The sequence below is a fragment of the Acomys russatus genome, chromosome 30 (assembly GCF_903995435.1).
Source record: "Acomys russatus chromosome 30, mAcoRus1.1, whole genome shotgun sequence".
In the NCBI taxonomy this organism is placed as follows: Eukaryota; Metazoa; Chordata; class Mammalia; order Rodentia; family Muridae; genus Acomys; species Acomys russatus.
In genome coordinates this window covers 25,059,951-25,084,904 of record NC_067166.1, presented here as the reverse complement: position 1 = coordinate 25,084,904, position 24,954 = coordinate 25,059,951, and the positions used below count along the sequence as shown (strand labels likewise).

Here is a 24,954-nt window from a genome sequence, read left to right as displayed (position 1 = left end):
TCACAACAGGAGGATAAGTCAGCTAAAGTGTGGAGAAACAGATGGACGTTGTGGGGGTGGGGTGAGGGTGAGGTGGGGTGGAGTGAGAGTGGGATGGGGTGGGGCGGGGTGTGGTGTGGTGGGATGGGGTGGGGTGGGGTGGGGTGGGGGTGGGGTGAGGTGAGGTGAGGGTGGTATGGTGGGGTGGGGTGCGGTGGGGCGGGGTGCAGTGGGGTAGGGTGGGGTGTGGTATGGTGGGGTGAGAGTGGGGTGGGGCGGGGCGAGGTGTGGTGGGGTGTGGTGAGGTGGGGCGGGGCGGGGCGTGGTGGGGCGAGGTGGGTGGGGTTGGGGTAGGGTGGCGTGGGGTGGGGGTGGAGTAGCTTGCCACTCTATCTCAAGTTCTTAAATAAAGAAAGCAGAACCAGAAGTCTCAACACAAAGTAGTTTGTTTTCTTCTCTGTTATTCTTTGAAGTAGTTTTTGTTTTTTGTCTGTTTTTTACTGGCATTTCCCATATTTTTGTACCTTTAGATTTAGTAATTAAGAGTCTGTGATCTCTTAGAGGTGTCATGTCACTTTGCTTGCCCATGTTTCTTCTGTTTACGTGTTGTAATCCACCTATCTGCTTGGAGAGCACTGGGTTTATTTGATGATCATTTTGGGTTTTGGGTAAATAATCCCCAATATGAAATTACTAATTCTAGCAAGTTAGATTTTAAAATCAACTGTGAAATAAAGGTATTCAAGATAAGCCAAAAAAAAAAAAAAAAAAAAAAAAAGTAATTTATCACCACGTCAGCACTGCAGAAAATAGTCAAAAAAACCATTATACTCAGAGAAGAAATTTCAAGAGAGAAGTATACCAGTGAGGAGAACTAGGAAAAAGTCAACCATGCAACACTAAGTCAACCAGCAGACTTCCAATACAGACAGGGAAGAGAAGAAAGAAAGAAAAGAACAAACTAGTCAAATCTAGAAGAAAGTCAACAAAATTACAGGAATGTTTAATCCCCTCCTAATAGTGATCTTAATTTCCCAATTAAAATATGAAGATCAGCATACTGGATTAAAAGATAAGGTCTAATCATTTGTTGTCTGTGACAAACTCTTCTAGAGGGAAAAGACACAGGTAGAAGAGGAAGGGTCAAACAGAAGGAGATGGAAGGGCAGGATGGAGGGGTGAATATGGAGAGGGATGACTAATATTAATCACCTTTGAAAATGCCACATAGAAGCCTACTATTGAAAAGCTTCCTAAAATACACGCAAATTCATATACACAGGAATTTAAAGGAGCTACACAATAATGAGATGACAATGTCACTCCCACACATCAAAGTCTATCAATGAAAAGCCCAGTGCTAGGCTTTGTATGGGTTACAGTTTTTAGTTGTTGGTCAATGGGGGTCCCCATAGACCCACCAGAAAGCATTATAGGCTATAGCTATTGCTCTTGTTTACCCTGAATTTGATGGCAAAATTCTATTCTTGAAAACCCCACAATATAGTCAAGATGATAAAACTATTAAATAAGCTATTAAAAACTGTAAGGAAAAAAAATGCCAACTCAACTGCAAAGGCAAACACATCCAAATAAACAGCATCAGGCATCTCAGCAGGAACCTTAAAAGCCAAGTGCTGGGATTAAAGGCATGCACCATCACACCCAACAGGAGACTTGATTTTTGACAAAGAAGCCAAAAGCATACAACAGAAAAAAGAAAGCATCTTCAACAAACGATGCTGGTCTAACTGTATGTCTACATGTAGAAGAATGCAAATAAACTCATATTTATCACCCTGCACAAAACTCAAGTCCAAGTGGATCAAAGACCTCAACATAAAAACAGATACAGTAAACTTAATAGAGAAGAAAGTGGGGAAGAGGCTTGAACTCATTGGCACAGGAGACAACTTCCTGAACAGAACGCCAACAGCTCAGGCTCTAAGATCAACAATTAATAAACAGGATCTCATAAAACTGAAAAACTTCTGTAAGGCGAAGGATACTGTCAACAGAACAAAACGACAGCCTACAGACTGGGAAAAGATCTTCACCAACCCTCTATCCAACAAAGGGCTAATTTCCAAATTACATAAAGAACTCAAGAAATTAAACACCAACAAACCAAATAATCCAATTAAAAATAAGTACAGAGCTAAACAGAGAATCCTCAACAGAGAAATCAGGAATATCTGAGAGGCACTTAAAGATATGTTCAACGTCCATAATCATCAGAGAAATGTTTAACAAGTATCTACAAAATATTGCACCCAAACTTCCTCTAAATCGGATCATATTTTAAGTCATAAAATAAAAACAAAACAAAAAACATATAATGTCTTAGATTTTTATCAGATTATAGTGGAATAAAACTAAACAAAATGAAAGCCCAATGTATAAGAACTTTCAAAACACAAAAAGACAATTCTAATATTTTTTAGTTGACTCTCTTAGAAATTGCATCTACAAGTTACTTGGCATAGTCCATCTGTAAACGTCCCACAAGTGGCCACAGGTACTCCTGAAGCTCAGTAACCCTCCTCCCTGACTTCCCAAGGCCAGCAGCCTAAATGTGATTCCACGGAGAGCAGATGCGATTTCCACAGACATACACATCTGTTCCAACTTTGAATTTTTTTTTTAAAAAAATGCACACAATTTGAGTATTTTAGGGCCAATGCCCCAGGGGAAACAAATAGGAGGCTCTGTTTCCCTGGACTGTTTTTGTAGGCCCAGAGACATAGAATCTAAGACCAAACAGGTAGCTAGCAGTTAACACATTAATAGTCAGCACCAAGATGAGCTGCTTGGTGATGATATTTAGTTGTCTAGAAGCCAATCAGTAGAGACTTCAGGAAATCTTTAATCATGAAGATGTCTACAAAAAGGTTTCATGTATAATAATTTTAAAAAAGCAAAAAATATGATACCAATAATACTGCAGGAAACAACTCCAATAAAATGGAGACTTGTGAACAGTCTAACAAAGAAATAAAATGGTCTGGGCTGGGAGTACAAGTCAGTGGCAGAGGAGGAGCTTAGCAAGCTGAAGCCCCAGGGGTCAATTTCCTACATACATAGAAATACACAAATACATGCAGCATACATTACACACACACACACACACACACACACACACACACACACGTTTAAGAAAACTAGAGCATAGATCAATGACTTAGTGAAATCAGAAAATTAACATCTGAACGAGTTCAATAGAGAAAAAGGTATATGAAAACAATAACAGTGGATTCAATGATGTAAAAGGAAGAAACTGTGGAGCAGAATAAGGTCATTTGGGAAGAAAGAAAGAAAGGAAGAAAGAAAGAAAGAAAGAAAGAAAGAAAGAAAGAAAGAAAGAAAGAAAGAAAGCCTGTAGAATTCATGGGAAACCACCAAAAAATTCATGCTATGGAACTTTTGAAACAGAAAAGTCCTTGGTTGGGACATCAGTTTGTGCAGGGCCCCCCTGAATCCAGATCTGTCAGCCATGCTAGTCTCCTTGTGGAGCTCCTGACAACACCCCTCCCACCCCACCCTAGTATCCCCCCACCCCCACCCCGCCCTTCCATCCATACAACTCATAGCACTTCCCTTAGAGCCCAACTGCCAGTCCTAGTATCTGTCCCGATCCTCCACTGGGCAGAGTCTCTCAGAGGACATCTTTGTTGAGCTAATATCCACTTATATATCATGTGTGTCTTTCTGGGTCTGGGTTATCTCACTCAGGATGATTGTCTCTAGTTCCATCCATTTGCCTGCAAATTTCAGGATTTCCTTGTTTTTGGTAGCTGAATAGTATTCCATTGTGTAAATGTACTACAGTTTCTTTACCCATTCTTAGGTTGAGGGACATCTAGGTTGTTTCCAGATTCTGGCGATTATGAATAGAGCTACTGTGAACACAGTTGAGTAAATGTCCTTGTTGTATGGTGGAGCATCTTTTGGGTATATGCCCAGGAGTGGTATAGCTGGTTCCTGAGGTAGAACTATTCCCAATTTTCTGAGAAAGCACCAGATTGATTTCCAAAATGGTTGTACAAGTTTGCACTCCAACCAGCAGTGGAGGAGTGTTCCCCTTTCTCCACATCCTTGCCAGCATGTGCTACCACTTAAGGTTTTAGCCATTCAGCAGAGACCCTAGACCCCCTGTTTGGACGCAGCCAATGGATAGTCCATTCTCCACGTGGGGAAGTGGGGTGGGTGAGCAGGGGACTGCCTCTAACATGAACTCTGGTGCCCGCGATTTGATCACTGCTCCTTGGCAGAGAGGCCCTGTGAACACACAGAGGAAGAGGATGCAGGGTATCCAGATGAGGACTGATAGGCTGTGGTCATATGGTGGGGGAGGAGGACCCTAGCTGTCAGAGGTCTAAGGGAGGAGAACAGCACAAAAGAGCGAGGGAGGGTGGGAAGAGGAAGATAAGAGGGAGGGGATTGCAATTGGGATGTAATGTGAATAAATTATAATAAATAAATCAAAAACAAAATTTAAAAAAAGAAAAAGAAAAAGCAAGGAAGGAATTTTATTTAAAGAAATAATAGCTGAAAATGCCCCAAATCTGAGGAGAGAGATGGTCATTCAGGTGTATGAAACACACAGCTCTCAAGCAAGCTGCAACCAAAGACTTCACAGTGATGTATTATTATTGAGCTTTGGATATAGCTAAGTGGTAGTGTGCTTGCCTAGCACGTGTGAGGCATTGAACTAAACCCCTGTACTACCACAACAAACAAAACAGCTACCAAACATCAAAGAAAAATGCTGAAAGCAGCAGGAGAAGAGAGGTCTATAATGTACAAGGAAACTCCATAGCTCTTTCCACGGATTTCAACACGTAGCTATGTGAAAGCAAGGTGACATTCAAGGTGTTGAAAGGAAGACATGGCCACGGTGTAGATCTAATATGCTAAAGCTCTTCAGAAATGTAAGCATTGATGAAGACTTCCTAGGATGAGTAAGAGCTGAGGGACTTTATAATCACAAGACAAATCATGAAAAAAAAGGAAGTGAAAATATGTTAACTAATAACATCAAAGTATAAAAGTCCACAAAGTGAGACGGGGGCAAGGCTATGCAGAGAAACCCTGCCTCGAAAATTCAAAACAACAACAACAAAAATCACCGGTAAAAGTTAAGTATAGAATCGAATTCAGGATAATATTAATACCACTATGGTAGCATGTAACCAACCATAACTCTGCCATAATGGCTAACAGGCAAAAACATTTTAAGACATCTATAGCTTATTTGTTAATAGATATTGTGATGGTTACTTTCCATCATCTACTTAGCTGGACTATAATCATCACAGAAATATGACTCTTAGGTAATTAATAGAAATTTCTAGAAAAGTTTAAGTGAGCTATGACCTTGATGGAGGAAGTGTATCACTGGGAGTAGGCTTTGAGGTTTCAGGAACCCATGCCAAGCCCAGTCTCTCTCTTTCTTCCTCTGCCTATGGATCAAGACATAGGTCTCAGTTACTGCTCCCACACTTGCCTGTCTGCAGGCTGCCATGCTCCCCACCAAGGTGATAACGGACTAAACCCCTGACACAGTAAGTCAGCCTTCATTTCAGTGCTCCCTTTTATAGGCTAGCCTTGGCATGGTGTCTGTCACAGCAACAGAACAGTGACTAACACATCTCTCTACTTCCTAAGCACAGAATGTGATGTGACCACCTGCCACGTAATCCTGCAACCATTCTTTCCCCAAACTGTGAGGCAAAAGAAATATTTTCCTTCAGTTGCTCTTATTGAGTATTTTGTGGCAGCAACTAAAAAACATACATACATACTTACACACATACACACACTATAAAAAGTTGTAAAATGTAGCACTATAAACAGAAGCCAAGGGAATTAAAATGTATACATTTTCTATATGATCATTATAATGATAAAATATTTAATGTAACCCTCATGGAAACTCACAAAGCAAAAAAATTTGTAAAGAAACAGAAGAGAAAAGTAAAGAGGATTTTTAAAAAATGTATAAAATAGTGAAGAAAAGTGACAAGTGGTAATTGGGAATTTTACTCACAAACATTTATTTTAAATTTAAAGATAGATTAAATTCTTTAATTAAAAGATGTAGGAGAGACTGGATGCATTTTTAAAAAAAATTTAAGAATACACAAGTCTACAGACTGCCTATAGGTAAGCCACTTCAGATTTAGGGACACATAACCTGTAAGTGAAAACATGGAAAAATTTCATACAAATAGAGATTAAAAGACAGCAGTAGAAGCTATATCAGAAAAAAAGACACTGTGAAAAAAAATAAAATGACCAAGAAGAAAATTATAAAACAATACAGTAGATAATTCAACAGAAGCAATTTGCATTTGAAAATATAAATATATTCACCATTGGAGCACCTACACACATAAAACAAATAAATGTCAATAGGCTTGAGAGGAGAAACAGACAGTGAGACAATAAAAGGGAATTTTGACACTTAACTTTCAAGAATGGGTAAATCAGCTAGACAGAAATGCGATGAAGAAATGGTGGCATTTAACTTATTGTAGACAAAATGACCACAGAAGACACAGTACAGTATATTAAATGGCTTCTTCTCAAATGGGTGCAAAACAGTCTCCAGAATACACAATATGTTAGGATACAAAATCAAATTAACAAGCTTAAGATTATAATAATATCTAATATATTTTTCTGGTCACCATGATTATGTAAAAGTTACTTGAGGGATAAAAGTATGTCCCAGGAACACAAATCAATAAATCTACCACACCACTATTAAAAAGCAAAGGACGGCTGGGCATGGTGGCGCACGCCTTTAATCCTAGCACTAGGGAGGCAGAGCCAGGTGCATCCCTGTGAATTCAAGACCAGCCTGGTCTACAGAGTGAGTTCCAGGACAGCCAAGGCTACACAGAGAAACCCTGTCTCAAAAAAAAACCAAACCAAAACAACAAAAACAAAACAAAAAAGCAAAGGACAAAATAACTATGATCATCCAAATAGACAAAATTCAGCCAACTTTTCATTATGAAAATTATTGAGTAATTAGGAGCAGAAAGGATGGATTTTAACGCATTAAAGGCCATCGTGATAAGTCCATTGCTAACGTACTGCACAACTGAGAAAACTTGAAGGCCTTTCTTCTAACCTATCAAAGAAAAGAAAGCTGCCCATTCACATCCCTGCTCGTGAACACAGCAGTAGAAGTACCATCCAGGAAAGAAAAGGAAGTGAAAGCCACCCTAATTGGAAAGTTAAGAAAACACAAACAAAAAACTGATTGCTGTCAGCATGATTAAAGGACCCTAAACCCACTGCACAAAAGTCCTGTTAGAAATAATAGGCAAGCAAAAACAAAACAAAGCCAGGCAAAGCATTCCCAGATTCTTACATAATCATAGCCACAGAAATGTCGAGCAAGAATGAAGCTAGAAGAATCACACTTCCTGACTTGGTGCTGTACTTCAGAACTGTACAAATCAGAGCACTGTGGTGATGTCTCACACAGGCAATGTAGCAATGGAAGAGAACAGAGTGTGTGAAATCAGCCTGGGCATACATAGCCAGTGATCGCCAACAAACTGCCGAGAATGCGTGAGGATAATCTAGTAAATAAGTTGTGTTAAGAAAACCAGAAATTCACATGGAAAAAAATGAAACTATGGCCTTATCAGACACCACATGCTAAGTTGCCCAAAATGAATTAAAGACTTATACATGAGAGCCAACGCTATAAAAACAACCAGAGGAGATCATGGATAACATTCCATGACATTGGTTTTGGCAATGGATTTTTGGAAATGATACCTATAGCACAGGCAATAGATGCCAAAATAAACAAGTGGGGCTGAATAAAACTAAGACAGTTTTTAAAACTCAGAAAGTAGCCCCCAAAATTAAAAGATCACTTGTGGAATGCTAAAAAGTATTCATAAAGCATATGTGCAATAAAGGCCAATGCCTAAAAAAAAAAAAAAACAAAAAAACAAAAAAAAAAACCACCAAGGAAAACTTAGTAAAAACAAGCAATAGCTCAGTTGAGAAACAGTCAATTGTATCAAATAGACATTTTCACTCAAAAAGAGCTATAATCTGGTGCTATCTCAGAAAAATTCTGGTGCTATCTCAGAAAAATGGGAATAGGGCTTCCTCAAGACCCAGCTATTCCACTCCTTGGAATATACCCAGAAGATGCTCCAGCACACAACAAGAAAATTTGCTCAACCATGTTCATAGCAGCCTTATTCATAATAGCCAGAACATGGAAACAGCCTAAGTGTCCCTCAGTAGAAGAGTGGATAAAGAAACTGTGGTACATATACACTATGGAATACTACTCAGCTATTAAAAACAAGAAATTCCCGAAATTTGTGGATAAATGGATTGAGCTAGAAATGATCATAATGAGTGAGTTAACCCAGAAGCAGAAAGAATCAAATGGTATATACTCACTTATATCTGCATACTAGCCCAAGGGGCATGTCTCACGAAAGCCTTCACTTACCAGGAAACTGGGACAGAGGGGAAGGCATCCTATTGGGACTCTAAATGAGAGACGCATGGGAGAACAGCAAAATAAAAGGATCCAGAGGGTCCTAGAAATCTACAAGTAGAACAATATGATAGGCAGATTTGGGCCCAGGGGTCCCGCTCAAACTAAGGCACCAGCCAAGGACAATACAGGAGGTAAACTTTAAACCCCTTCCCAGATCTAGCCAATGGTCAGAATATTCTCCACAGTTGAGTGGAGAGTGTGATACGACTTTCTCACGTACTCTGGTGCCTCACATTTGACCATGTCCCCTGGAGGGGGAGACCTGGTGGCACTCAGAGGAAGGACAGCAAGTAGCCAAGAAGAGACTTGATACCCTATGAGAATATACAGGGGGAGGTAATCCCCCTTAGGAACAGTCATAGGGGAGGGGAATAATGGGAAAATGGGGGGGGGGGAGGAATGGGAGGATACAAGGGATGGGATAAACATTGAGATGTAACAAGAATAAATTAATTAAAAAAAAAAAAAGAGCTATAAATTTCCCATAGATATTTGGTAGGTAAAGTCTGACCCCCTAATCACTACAGAAATGCTATCCAAAACCACAGTGAGATGTTATTACTTCACAACTACTTGGAATCCTATTGGATAAAAGTCACACTATAAGAGGTGGCAAGGACTTTGAGAAAAGGGAGCCCTCATACATCACTGCCAGAAATGCAAGACGGCACTGCCATAATGGAAAAATTATAGAGGTTCTTTAAAAATTAAAGGAAGAACTATGTTATGTCCTAGCAATTTGGCTTCTGAGTAAATCTCCAAGGAAAATAAAAATCATTATCTCAAAGCTTGTTTACTGCTCATGTTTACTGCTGTATTATGTCACAAAAGCCATAATATAAAAACAGCCCAAGTGTTGAAGAACAGATGCAGAAACGGTGAGATACACAAACTGACACAATGTGTATGTGGGACCCTTGTGTTTAGGCCGAAGTCTGGACAGCCTCTGAGCCTGGCACAGATGATGGGTTCCCTTACCTGGATTCCCTCTCCACATGATCTGGGAACCCCAGACCTTCTAAGAAGTATCACAGAGCCCTCAGGGAGATACCAAGCCCAATCCTTTCCTCATAAGAAACCCATTCAGTGTGCACCTGAGGATTCCTGGAAAGGGCCATCCCCGCTTTCAACCAATGACCTTTGATGGAACCTGGAGTTCTTCCCCCACCCATAGGATAATTAAGTACTATTCCCCCCTCTTACAATGGAGCTGTGCTGTTATAGGTAAATCACGTATCCCCGGTACCCCTAGCCCCAGTAAATAAACACATTCAGCCTCAAAACCCCTCCTACTGCCTAAGGTTTATAAGACCACATTTACACTAAATATATAGGCCAGCATCATCTTTTTCATCAAAGATCGTCTGATACTTATCATTTAATCTGGGGAAGAAAGGACTCCCCTAGTCCTTGAGGATTTCGTTGCTGGACCCCGAGGCTTGGCTTCCAGTCAGTCAGCCACAAGCTGCTGGTTGCTGCGAGCTTCTGTGTGTGTCATCTTTCTAGTAAAGCTCACCCACCACACTGCCTATCTGTGGGAGCTGCTGGCTGTTCTTGAAGCAGGCATTTTTTTTTCTGCCTTGACAAAAGCAGGCTCCTGCCTCTGCCTCTCTCTCTGTGGAGCTCCAAGCAAGCCTGTTTCCTGCTGCCCACAAAGCAGCTGACCAACCTCTCTAACTCAGGCTAGACCCTCGTTGGCTCCTGGCTCTGGTTTCAGATTCCTGAGCTCCTTTGACCCTGAGCGTCACCCTTTCCTTCTGGGGTGTGCACTTCAGGTTTGGTGCTTGACAGGCAGAGCTTCCTGGGAGAGTACCTGACAAAGCTCAGGTTCCTGCCGCATACAGAATGACATATGTACTCAGACATGAACATACTACAAGCATACATACAATTCAGCCTTCCTAAAGAAATACATCCTAACTTTTGAGACAAATTGAAAAACTTACAAAACATTAAGATAAGCAAAATAGGCCATGTAGAGAAAAGTAAATCTTGTGTGATCCCACCTAAGGGTAATCTAAAAAGGTCAAACTTGGAAAAGGAGAAGGTAGAAACAAAGTTATCAGAGACTGGCTGAGATGGAAAAATAGGGAGATTTTTCTCAAAGGGTAAAAACTTAAAGTTTTTAGAGAAACTCTGGAAATACTGTAGTTAGTAATAATGTATGTATACTTGAAATTTGCTCCATATATGTAAAAAATTTTAAGGCCTTAGACATTCCCATCACACATAAAGAAGAGGAACGATGTGAGTCGGTGATATGTTACTTCACTTACGATTATTTCAAACTGTGTACATGCATAAAAACATCATGTTGGCCCATATATAATTCATCAATTATTCCTCAAGGAAGTTAATGGGAAAGGAGGCATAATTATTCATTAAAGAAAGAATCGAAGGGCTAGAAAGAAGGCTCAGTGACTAAAAGTGTTTCTTGGTGACCTGAGTTTAAGCCCTGGAGCTCATCTTGGAAGAAGAGCACTGACTCCCCAAAACGCTGTCCTCTGACCGCTATGCACGAGCCAGTGAATGCACATAATGATACTTTCACTTACATGCATACACACATATGGTAACAGATAACTTTTTAAAAGAGGGAACTGGAGGTGAGGCCTTTAATAAAAGAGATTATCAATCAATTAGCCTAAGTTATATCTCATTACAAATATATAGCTGATGCACTATGCTACAATTACACAGTAATTATTAAACCTGTGAGTAATTTCAGACATTTCTAATGCAAATAATCTTCATTGTATCTAAACCTAAGGAAATTTATCAAGTACATGTGCAATAAAAGCATGGAGAGGAGGCAGAGCCATGTAATAAGCATGGATTTAGCACACCTTTTCCAGTAGTTAGTAGAACTAGAGCAGAAAAAAATTAGAAAGAATACAAGAGAAAAACACTGCTTTCAAGCAGTCTGCCCTCGTGGAGAAAGTGCAGGAATACTGTATCCATAATCAAAAAGACGTAGTGAAGTTGAATAGATTAAAAAAAAAGATTCAGCAATATGTGCCAACATGTGTCAATTCACTATGTATGATACCTACAGATAAACATAGAAAAAAAAAAAAAACGAGAGATTTCATACAACAGAAAACAAAAGTGAACCGAAGTAGCTATATTTTCATAGGCAAACACAGATTTTAATTTAAAATTATAAAAGGAGACATGGTCATTGTATAATTCTAATAAATAGATCATTGAAGAAGAGGAAGCAACAATAATAAACAAACATATTATATCCAGTCTACAGCATCCAATTCTACTACACAGCAAATAGAACTAATAGATATTTGCTGAACATTTCTTCAATAGCCAAAAAATACACATTCTTATCAGCATAGAGGCCATTTTTAATGAAAGACTATATCCAAAAAAATGATTAAAACTGATAAGCAAATTAAGTAATATTGGAATACATAAAATCAATACAGAGAAGCAGCATTTTATATACCAATAATATAGATGATGGGAATATGCAACCATATGTATAATAGTCTTTCTCTGCATTGCCTCTTACTCTCTCCTATACACACACACACACACACACACACACACACACACACATACACACACACACACACACACACACAGAATATATTTAAATTATATGGTGTAGGCCTATAGGCTACAAAGCAAGACCTTGTGGCAAAAAGAGAATATACAGTTATAAACTAACAAGGGCATGATAGCATGCAGTGGTATTCCCAGTACTTCTGAGGATGAGGAAGGAGGATCATGAGTTTGAGGCCAGCCTGGGTTACATAGCAAGACCTTATTTCAAACAAAACACAATAAATGGCCAAATAACCTTACTTAAAAATGGGCAAAAGACTAGATACCTCTCACCTTTCACACATGTACTATCTCATCTCAGTTGGAGCAGACATCTTTTAAAAGACAAAAAATAAACAAATACTGCTATGCTGTGGAGAAAGGCGCTCTTGGGCATGATGGTTATGAGTGTAAACTATAAGAAAGTAGCCACTGAGACAAATAAAATGAAAATGCCTCAAACAACAAGAAATAGAACCATGAAAGGAAAGCAACACTGTTAATCCTGAATATGTTCAAAGGAGCTGAGATCCTTGCATCAAAGATACATTCCCTCACACGCTTATTGCAGCACTATTCTCTATATTCAGCATATGAAGAGACCTGCCAGTAGATGAATGGAGTTTTCAATGTGGTATGTAAACATGATAGAATATTATTTAGCCAGGGAAACAGTGAAGCACATCATTTGTGGCAGCACTGACGGAATTAAAGTAACTATATAGGGTAAACTAAGCCAGATGGACAAAGACAAATGCCACATAATTTCATCCATGTGAAAGAAAAACGTGTTGGTCACACTGAATGAAGAACAACGGTCACTTTAAGATAGGAAGTGAAGAGGCCAGAAAAATGGAGAAAAGTTGGATAACAACATATGGCTAAATAGGAGGAATTAGTTCTCCCATGCTAGATAGCACAGTGAGACAACTATAGTCTATGACAATTTGTTATATGCCTCAAAATAGTTAGAGAAGAGTACAAAAGGCTCCTAACAGATAAATAGTAGTGTATGCTGTCAGTTACCCTGATTTGATCATTAAATTCTTCAAATGATTATACTGCACAAATATAAATAGATATTAATTAAAAATAAATTAATAAAATTAAAAATTGCTTTAAAAGGGAAAACAATTTGGGGGAACACACACACACACATCACATCACATCACACAAATGGCCAACACAATTACCTAAAAATGCAAACTAACTTTCCATGGAAACATCAAATACTGGTTACAACAGTGGAATAAATAGAACTCTCAGATGTTGTAGGTAGGAGCGTAATATGTACGATCAGTTTCAAAAACCATCTGGCAATTTCTTTTAAAACTCAACTCTTGCCTGTGCTATTGTGTAGTATTTCACCCTTGCTCATTACCCAAGAGAAAGGGAAACATATGCTCATAAAAGACCTTAACAGAGCATTCACACCAGCTTGCTCATGCACAACAAATGAAGACCGAAAACAATCCAGGTATCCAGACACAGCAGAAAGCCAAACAAAGTGACTGCTACAGAAGAATACCTCTCAGCAGTAACAAGATTGAGCTATTACATATCACAATATAGATGAATATGAAAAGTGCACTGGCTAGAAGGAAGCCTTGCAGGAAGAGTAATGGGCATAATTCAACCATTTGAAGTTCTTGAGCAGGCATAACTAAACTATGCAAGAAAAATGAGCAATGATTGCCTCTTGGATCAGAAAGTTGGCTGCTGACAGTGAAGGACCATGAAGACTGTTCTGGGACTAACACTTGTTTCCTCTCCAAACGTCTGTGTTCAGAGCCGGAGCACAATCTGATGGGATGTGAAAAGGGAGCCCTTTGGGCGTATTTGGGCTGTGAAAGTTATGAGTGGGGTGAGTGTCCAGGAGCTTCTCCCTTCTAGTGTCATGTGAGGTACAATGAGAAGATTGTAGTCTGCAACTCAGAAAAATTCCTCCCCAGAACTCACCCCTGCAGCCTCCCTGGTCCTGGGTTTCTAGCCTCTAAAACTATGCACAGTGAATTTTTGTTGCTGAAGGCCCTTAGTCTATGAAAAACGGTTAAAGATTATAACCAGTAGGGGCAAGGGTAGCTCGGGAGGCAATGGTGACACTCTGTGTCACACTTAGGCTTCGTGTGTATGTGCAGTTGGCAAATTTCAGAGAGCACAGGTAAGATGTGTGCATCTTATTGTCCATATTCCTACAGCAGAAGCAGCAGCTGAGCCAATGGTGCACATGCCAAAGCGGTCAGAAGAAAACAGCTACGGGTTAATTTAAAACGCACCAAATCAGGATAATTAATAAGTGGCTAGAGAGATGAACATACATGCATATAATGAAATGAATTGGTAAAATATTGGTGGTGAGTACACACACGTTATGGCCAAAACCTTTTAAATACTCTGCTCTTGCATAATTTTAAAGCAAAGTTTTATAAAACAGTGTTTTTAATAGTGCATTAAAATTTTCCACACAACAAAATTTACTTTATGCTTTTAGAGTGAAAACTTCATCTGCTTAATGACAAATATTAGCCTTTGACATATGTCCAAATTACACAGAAAAAAAAATGTTTTCAGACAATGAAATCCATTTAGTCTAACCAGGCATGGGGCACACAATTGCAAACCCAGCACTCAGGAAGCTTTGTCACCAGGAGCGTGAGGTTGAGGCAAGCCTGAGTTACATAGAAAAATCTGTCTCAAAAAACATAACAAAACAACTAAAGCCTTACCCAAAACAGAAATTAAACTAAGGCCAGCATGTTAGCTTAATGAGTAAAGGTGCTTGCCTCCAAGCTTGATGGCCTGAGTTCAATCCACAGACCCGACAAGGTGGAAAGATGAAACTGACCACAGTAAACTGTCTTCTGACTTTGAGACAGGAGTCTTGGGGCAGCCTGTGCCCATGTGTGCACACACAATAACTTAAAACAAAAAAACAAAAAAAAACAAAAAACAAAAAGCAGACCAAACAATAGATCTTTAGAAAGATCACTGGCCTTTGACTAAGAAAAAAAAAAAATCAACAGGTTTCTTTTTCTCTTGGGAGTTAGTGAGTTGATTTATGTCAGCATATTTTGTTTTAAGAGTTTAATTGCAAATGTTCAATGATTATAATTTACCCAGGAAAGTCTCAAGCAGAGCTCATATTTTATAATTTTTATAGAAATGCATACTTTCTTGGATTTTAGTTTGTTAAAGAGAATTAGTTTTTAGAGTGCAATTTCTAATAATTTGTAAATTCTTCCATGTAAACTATCACAGGGAAGCTAAAATATGAGACTTGTAAAATAGAAAAGGAAAATGCATTTTCTTGCTTTGACTAGCAGACACTGTTCTAACTAACATGTCCATGAAGGTCTAAGTGTGTCTATTCACATACTCTTATATTTGCAAAGCTCTCGAGCACGAGTGCTCTGCTGGGTCATACGTTACCTCCAGTATAGGGTTTCCAGTTATAATGCTTTCCCCGGAAAGGCATACTGTCAAAGTCTGCACACTGTTTTTCTCGAAAATCTCGGGAACCCAAAGGGCATGGCTAAAATAAAATAAAATCATAAATGGTACCATTGTTGTAAAATACCAAAACCAAGGGACAGTGTCCCTAAAATTCGTATTTACTGACCACCACCCTATCACCTCTGGGTGTCATTCTGACTTTTGTTTTTAATCACTTTCTAATGAAAATTCATCCTGAAGTATCTGAATTGTAAGTTGTATGTGAGAAGAAATGACTACAGTGACTTAAATCAAGTGGCTGACAGTTGCCATGGGCCACACATGTGTCTTTACATGGCCATCATACCGCCTTACAAAGACACACAGAAACTAGACAAGAAATTAAAAAACAAAATCCCTTAATACAGTATTTGAAGTCCAGGTGCCATAGCTGGTTGTAGATTTTGTTTTAAGCCACTGCAATGCAGAGTCTTAAGATTGTGTTCAGCTTCTAAATTGTGATCACCACATGCTTCCTGGGGAAAACTGTAAGTTGAAATGGGAAAAATTCTAAGACTCAATTCCAACCACCTTCAAATTCGAGAGGTTTGGACTTATTAAAATGTAAATTTCGTCTTTTAACATCACAGAAAATGAAATGTTAAATTGGTACCAAATGTGCACATATTTTCAAGGGGTAAAGGAAATGGTAAGGAAACGATAATTGGTTATTAAAAGTTTGAAATGCTTCTTCTACCTAAAAATTTTAAAGAGAAAAACCTTGCCAATCTAGCTAGATCTAAATTATAAATGCCACAGTCACCCTTTATTCAACACCAAGTATACAAAGATTATATCTCATGGAATGTTTGAGCAACCAGACAATTTGATTCATCTTTTAGATTTCTGTAGCATTGTGGCACTTTAAAAAACAAATAAACAAAACAAACAAACAAAAAACTGGCAATTTTTTTGGAACATCAAGAAAACTTTTCCCTTAAATATGCAACAGAATATATCAAGAAAGAATGAAATGTGAGGAGGGCAATGTTGGAGACACAATCTGGGGCACGCCGTGCATGCTGGTAAGAAGGGCATGTCACTGAACCACATTCCCAGCCCTGGAACTTCTTAGGTCAGAATAAATGACAAGTGAGTTACAGGCATCCTCAGAGAGCATCTTAAAGACTTGATCAGCGCCTCCTTTAGACATCCTCCTTTGCTTTGCACAGGGTCCAAGATCCATAAATAATAGTAAATAGTTGCTAATTAATAGCAAACTAAATAGAAAATAGAAATGTGTGAAATTAATAACTCATGGTGTGCAAATATTTACATGGTTATCCTTACTTACTATAGTCTGTGGCTCAAAGTTTTTAGCATATTAAGTCCAAAGCAGCTGTGCATTATGCTAAGAGCCTCAGATCTTATAATATACTCATCTACAAAGCTCATGGTCAAGAACCATACAATCAAACCATAAACAAACAAACAAAACCAGAAAAAAACCTCACAATGTTTTAAATGTCTATGATTTTGTTGAGGCCATATTCATAGCCATCATTGGTTATATATGTTCTGTAAACATGACTGGACATATTAAGGAATGTTTGCTTTTCCAAGTTATTTTCCCCTTAAATTTTTTAAAAATTATATTAAAATTTTTTATTCTTCCCCTTTTTAAAGACTAATTTTTATTTTTAATTATGTTTAAGGGGGCAAGAGACTATGAACATGAGTGTGGGTACACATGGATTCCAGATCCCCTGGAGCTAGAGTTACGGATGGCTGTGAGGCACCCCACATAGCTTCTGGGACCTGTACTTGGGTCCTCTGCAAAAACAGTACATGCTCTTAACCACTGCACCATCTCCATGGTTCCTTTCTAAGCTATTCTAAAAAACTTTCATGTGAACTAAAGTTGTTTGTCAGTGTTTTATTAAGCACCAAATCTGTATTTAAAGTAAATACCAATTAAAATATATATATATATTCAAGAATATCTTTTAATCTAGTTGAAAAGACAAAATTGAGGTAGAAAAGTATATAACTATTTTAGAAACTATAAATATCAAGCAATATCCCACAACTTGTCTATAGGTACGGCATGTTGAATATGCCACATGATAAGTTCGGAAATACTGACTTTGAAAGAAAACTGAGTAGGTCCCAAAGTACTGTAATTACTTTGTTTGTAGATAGTTAAGAAAGAAAAAAGGCCTGGGGAGGTTATTAAGACGATTGGAGACTTATTAAGAGAGAAGCCAGGCAAGAAGGAAGAGACTATGTGTGCTGAATGGTGCAAAGGCCAAACTATACCAAGGAGAGAAACTGGAAAGAAACAACAGTTCTTATGCTAGCATCAGGACCAACAAAGCTCCGAGTTAACACATTAAGGTGGCGACTAAATACAAAATTAAAAATGTCATTTTCCAATATTTTCTAAGGATACTTTCAAACAGAAGAAAAGCAAGTAGCCAATAAAAGGATATTGCTGCACAGTGAAGCAGTTGGATGACTTTACATGAAATTTCTGACCTATTTCTTTCTTCTGAGTGCCTCTCCAAGAGTGAGCTACAATAAAATTAAATCATTGTTGCAAAATGTCACTTAAAACCAGTCCTAAGTACTCTGGGACATCCTTCAGAGATCTTTAGATATGTTAATTACTTATTCTCTTATAGCGTTCTCACGAAGTAATCATAACCATTTTATAATAAAATGAACTAGGAGTACAGAAAGACTGTAAAAAAAATTCAGGGTGTGAAGATACCTCAATCTGAATGGAAACATGCAGGCATAAGGTTATTGTGTACTTTAAATTCTGATTTCTGTCTCAATGTTGTATAAACACTGCTCCCCAATTGTTTCCTTGTATGCCAATAAAGCAACTTACAGCCAATTGCTGAGCAGGGAAGAAAATAGGGCTTGAATTCCTGCCAGCCAGAGGAGGAGGAATTAGGAGAGGAAGTAGGGGACTGAGCCACTGGTAGAGGTCCAAGGAAGATATGGAGGAAGGAGCTGGAGCTGAGGAAAGTTGCGAAGTGCAAGTATCACTGGGATGTCTGCTGGGAGTAAGACAAAGTAGCATAGAGGGTTAAGAACAGACTCAAACTGCTCAGATTGTGTTGTGAAGCCTTGCATTATAAAAGATTCTCAATTATTTGTGTGATAGCTGGATTAAGAAATAAGCTAAGAGAAACAAACACTGTTTTATAAAAATAACCTCAACAATTGCCATCGAATGAGGGGCAGAATTTACAGCAATCTAACAGGAATGTATGTAGAAAACAGAACTACAGAGCAATTTCTTAGTTTTGCTAAAAAATAAAGGAACTAGTTTCTCACAGCTTCCTGATTAGACAGACCCTCTGCAGAGCAGCAAGGTCTCCAGCCTCTGCAGAAAAACAAAAACGTGTTTACATCCACTACAGGAACATTCTCTTCGTTCACTCCAAATGATGCAATAACCACATAAGTCTTATGTGTAAGTAAATGACCATGTCAGTGCTCTGATAGACGTATTTACAAAAAGAGGAGACAGGTCAGATTTGATTGAGGCAGCACAACTTGGCAGCACTGACTCGGGCATTAACAGGATAGACATATTTGGTGGGTAATATTTTGCAGAAAAATAAAACTTCATTATTAGTTTTTGAGCCAACACAGAATCATGCCTTTCGAGAACTGGTGTGAGAAGTGACGTAATATTTTGAACAACATGCTTAGGTGTTACATACAATTATCCCCAAAGCGCTCTCCCAGTTTGTAGAAACATTTATAGAAGAACAAACACCTTTCAGAGAGCAGCTGTTGGCAACTTCCTCCCTCCCATCAAGCCTCGCTCACTACAACCACATGATCTTCACACTGTCTTCTGCATCTATGCTGAGCAAGGTCCCCAGGCCCTGGGAAGTCTCCTCTATGTGCATCTTTATTAGCCAGTAGTCTCCTTAAAACAAGGTACAAAGAACTAGCCTAGGCTCACTTAACAAGGATTTATGAGTTGCACAATATGTATCACAAATCTCGGCTTTGGGATTACAGGGAGAAAAATCAAACCTGAAATCCCCACTTTCATGAAACTTATTGTAGGTTGACATGAGAAGAATAATAAAACAGAGTAAAAAGGTCAGCGGTGAGGTGAGCAGTAAATTGTTTAAAGCACTGAAAAAGAGTTAAAAGAAACTGAGAGAATTGCAAGAATATTCACAGAACTCTCTAGAGGGTGAGTGGCCTAAGAGGATCTGGGTAGAGTGTTTCCATGTCCTTGTTTCTAGAGTATATGCTTTGTCCTGATTTCAGTGTTCTCATGGGAGAATGCTCTCAATGTGTGATGATTATTAAATATAAGCTAAGCAGGAACTATTTTTGCTAGTTTGGAGAGTGGTCAAAATAAAGCAATTTCTGAAAGAAATTTTTGTAATAATTGATTTTTGTCTAATTAAAAAAATGGAGGACTTAACGTGCAGTGCTTATATTAGGTGACTTAAGGCTGATAATGCTTACACTGTCCTGAAGCCAGGACAGAAAACAATGTTTAAAGTAACAAGCTTGCTCTCCCCAAGAGCAATGCCACAGGCCTCAGCTTGCAGGGTTTGTATGCATTTTCAAATTAAAAATAACTACCATCTTTCTTACCATTTTCTAAGATCTACAGACATTAAGACATTCTATATATTGTATTTTCAACTATTCAGAGAGATAATCATTTCCACTTGTCGAAACTTAACATATTTTATTGGTAGATCAATCTAGAAGGTAGGCTAATCCACTGAAGTGTAAAAAATATTACATAGAGAGGTTTCCGTGTCTGCTGGCATACTTGGAAATGGTATTTCAATTGCTCTAATCCTGGTTTTGTCTCAAGGAATAGGGTAACCTTGGCAAGTTATAAATCTCCTAATGTCTTTTTTTCATGTGTAAAATATAACCCTATATCCTATCTTAAAGAAAAGTGGCTTACTGGACATTGGGGGCCGACTGGGCTGAGAGAGAAACCGTTTCTTTTCCCCTTTCCTCTCCAGAAGAAACTGGTAGATGAGATGGCATCGACTTGTGCATCATCAGAGAGAAGCAGGAAAGCTGCTCCACCTTCTTGTGCTACTTCTTTCCCACATTTTACATGTTCCTCCTTTCTGTGTGCATGCCAAAAAGCATACAGTCTTCACTCTTGCTACACTTGACCAGCTTTCAACACCCTCAGAGACTTCCTTCTTCAGGAGAGTAACGTACTCTTAGCAGGTTGTGCCCTGTCTTAGTTGAAGGTGCTTGACACACAAACGCTACTTTACTCAGCAAGCCATGCATTTGGCAAGTTAGTGCAAAGCATGGACACCATTGGCTGTCTAGCCTGACAGGCATCTTTGTCTGTGTTACATAAAGATACAATACAGGCTAATATAAAGGTCTTGTTTCTGGACTTTTCACGAATCCAAACAAGATCCTCAACTTTCCAGTTATCACATTCTATTTACCTGCTGAACTAAAGTAATCCAAAATTAAAGGTAGTGGTCAGTACATACGTGAGTGTGGCTGTTTGAGTGCAAATGGTCACCATAGGCTCATACATTGGAGTGCTTGTTTCTCAGTTGGTGGAACTATTTGGGGAGGATTAGGAGGTGTTGGAGGAGGTATGTCCCTGGGTCTCTCTTTCTCTCTTCCTCCCCCCTCCCTCCTCTTCCTCATAGATAAGGCTGTAAGCTTTCAGTTACTGCTCAACACAATGTTGGCATGCCTTCTAGCATGTTCTCTACCATGATGGCCATGAATTCTAATCACTATGACTGTGAGCCCAAATCAAACATTTCAATTCATTATATAAGTTGCCTTGGTCATGATGTTTTGTCACAGCAATTGGAAAGTAAGACTTTTGGTCTGACTCAATCCTCATTTTAATTTTAAAATTCTCTCTCTCTCTCTCTCTCTCTCTCTCTCTCTCTCTCTCTCTCTCTCTCTCTCTCTCTCTCTCTCTCTCTCTCTGTGTTGCATGTGTCTGGGTGGGCACAATCCACCTATATCTCACATGTGGAGGGCATAGGACAACTTGCACTCATCTGTGCTCATTCCATCATTCAAATACTGGAACATAAGTTGTTACAGACCTTTACCTAGTGAGCAGTATTGCTGGCTACCTCAGTCCTCATTTTAATACAGTTTTCTCATATTTTTCATTATGTAGTTTCTAGGTGGTTTCAATGATGTTGCTTATTTGTGTTTCTAGTAGTTTCAGTATCCACTGATTCATTTATAGTGCTGGTAGAACCCAGCGCCTATTCACACATTAGTCAAAGACGCTACCACTGAACTACATTATCAGTCCCTCATTTATTTTTATGAAATAAAAATGTGATAACTCAGATTTTCCAAACCTGAACTATTTGGCTGTCAAATTTAATACCATATCCTTATACACAAGCTTCTCGAACTAAAATTATTTCTAGAATATGTATCAGAATTTAAAGTACTTATTTGTAGCAGAAAATTTGCCTAAACATAACAAAATGTTTAATAAACTTATGCTTTGTGATGCTTAAGCCTCTTATAAGAATAAAATACATTGAGTTCTATTCTTTACTCTAAAGTTAATCCCTGCTTCTGCAAAGATAGCACACACCTGAAATTCATATTAACCTAGAAGACATACTGATATTGCTCACTCAGACACACACATTTGTGCACACATATATACTGGATATGTTTCTAAGGGAAAAATATCTGGCACATGTCTGTTTTCTAATTATATTCTGAGACACAGTTGTAGCACTGATAATTAATGGATCAACTCTACCTTGTCATCAGTTACCCTACATCTCTTTCCCTGGGGACAAGGCCTGTAGTTTCAGAGTGTTCTCATCTATCTGGCTCTGCTGCAGAGTTAAAATTAGACTGGAAGTAAGACAAAGTCAGAAGCGACCGAAGGCTTCCACAGAAGCCAGTTGTGCTCCACTCACTCCTAAGGCTCCATCTGTTATAATAGCACGAGATCACCGATAAGCACCTCTTCGCTGAATCACTTCCATAGTGCTAGCCTACTGCCAAGATTTAGCCACTTCATTTAAAAATATTTTTAGAACATTTGTCCTTCTTTATAAAAATGATTTGAAGATTGAGTGAGGTTATTTATACATGAAACTACATTGCAACCTACGAGTCATAGATGTAATTAGCTATACTCAATTGACTTGTCTATTCAGGACTAGAAATAGCACTATGATGCTTTATATATGGTTTGTTTTTTTAATTCTCAAAAAAAACCCCACCTGTTTGGTATAGTTATATCCTATTATTTGGGAGCTAACAGAAGTCTGGTGAGGTTAGGTGGCTTGCCAGTGTCAGACAGAAGTAGAGTTGGAGTCAGGACTCAAATTCAAGTCAGTTTAACTCCCAAATGAACACTATTTTTCACCACAAGCCTGGCTCCAAATATATGCTATAATTTTCCTGTCTACACAACCAAGACAATAATACTATTTAAGAGTTAAGCAAGAAACTAAGGAAATAAAACTGGATATGAGTATATATAACTGACTGAGAATACACTCAAGTACACGACATAATTTATACTTGCATTTTAGGGCAGATCACAGAAGACCTGAAAAGCCCTTTTACATCACACTGTTATTGCACGTTGAATGCACAAAGGAAGCAAAGAAGATGCTTAAGAAACTAGAAAGATGTGACTTTCTACTCCAGGAGCTCAGGCATGTCATCAGTAGTTCTATTCTAGTCTTCTATAATAATAATGCACAAATAACAAAGAAAACAACAACAACAACAACAACAGTAACAACACAACAAAGGAAATTCTTTCTAGAAATATAAGTAAATCTTTTTCATGGTCCCTAGTGAAGTTTCCTTGATAAGGGGTGAAGACTACCATATCTGTGGTATAGGATAAATATGTAGAGTGTAGTAGTGATAATTATACTGGTTGAATAAAGTGGAGGTTGTAGGTTGTAGTGATACCCATGGTATCACTAGCCCTGCACAGCTGACTGTGTTTCTAGGACAAGACATGGGTTTCTTCTTGTTGAGTGGGTCCAAATAGAGAGCTGTTGGTTACTACCAAAGTATGTGTGCCACTGTTGGATACCATTACAGAAAACCACAACCAAAGTGCATAGTTTTGGAACCTAGTCCCAATGGACAGACATATCTACAAAATAATTCACATACCTAAGCCTCAGGGAACATTTTTGAAAGATTACAAGAGCCAGGAGATAAGGGAATTTGCTGTGTGATAGTATCTTCTAGTACTATCAGAAGCTATACCCAAAAGTCTCCCCAACATGACTGCCTAGACATGAGTTAAACAAGGACAACAACTACAGACATGTCAAAGTGGATGGGGAAGCCTACGAGGCATCAAGCCTATACGAAGAACTATAGGCAACTAAGGAACGCTGGGAGTGGGAGAAATAGTGAATAGTGTTATCCAGGAACTATCACACCAACTGGTTACTAAAACCAAATGGTCAGCCCTGAACACACACACATACATACATTCACACACACACACACACACACACACACACACACACACACACACACGACATTATATCAACTGAACAGGTTATGTTTTGGAATTGGTATGCATATACATCTAAACCTGTAACAACAATTAATAAAAAAAAAAAGAGGCCATGAATTTGAATAAGAGGAAGAAAGGGTATATGGGAGGGTTTGAAGGAAAGAAAGGGAGATATTATATAATATTATAATTTCAAAAATAAAACAAGTGACCTTAATGTAGTACAGTCAAATTTTACTTTTTCTAAACATTAAGTTGTCTATTGCCTGGTAGGGTATTCCTATTATTGATTTAAATCATGCTAGTTAAGTACTTCACTATATACAAGAATTTTCACCTTCCTAGTGAATTATGTGCAATTCTTTTCGGAAAGATGAAAAAGAAAACTGCTCGTGAAAGCAAATCTATCTGTTTACTAGTCAATATTTTTAGATGTTGGTGTATAAGAGACTCCACACAGATAACAAACAAATGCAATTTTTAAGCAATTTCTGAGCAAACGTTTTGTCAAAGGATTAAACAGAGTAAGTATCTTTATTTCTGACAGTGGCCTAATGGATAATCACATCATTGTCTACCTTTAAACATTAATAAACACTGTTAGAGATCAGCCTCTGACCTCTCACTCACGGAACAGAACTGTTACACAAGTTAATGAGCCTTTAGCTTCATGCTTTGCATAAAATTACACTGGCCAAACCCATGTTCCCGTAAGCTATGTCTATTAGATTAGTTAATAACGCAAATACTCAAGTGCTGAAAGAGACTGAACTTTTCAGTCCTTCCATATATCTTTTTAAAAGTTTTAAATTTTATTTTATGTGTAAAATATTTTGTCTGTATGTCTGATGCCTGTGGAGGCATAAGAGGGCATCAGATTTTCTAGAACTGGAGTTATAGA

General features: G+C 38.4%; 1 protein-coding gene across 1 annotated transcript in view; it reads right to left on the bottom strand.

The window, feature by feature from the left end:
* Adamts6 (ADAM metallopeptidase with thrombospondin type 1 motif 6) overlaps nucleotides 1–24,954 on the bottom strand; it is a 255,251-nt gene that overhangs the window by 81,668 nt on the left and 148,629 nt on the right. The window contains exon 15 of the mRNA XM_051172597.1: nucleotides 15,518–15,620. Within this exon, the coding sequence (XP_051028554.1) occupies nucleotides 15,518–15,620 (103 nt within the window). The remainder of the gene's footprint in view (nucleotides 1–15,517; nucleotides 15,621–24,954) is intronic.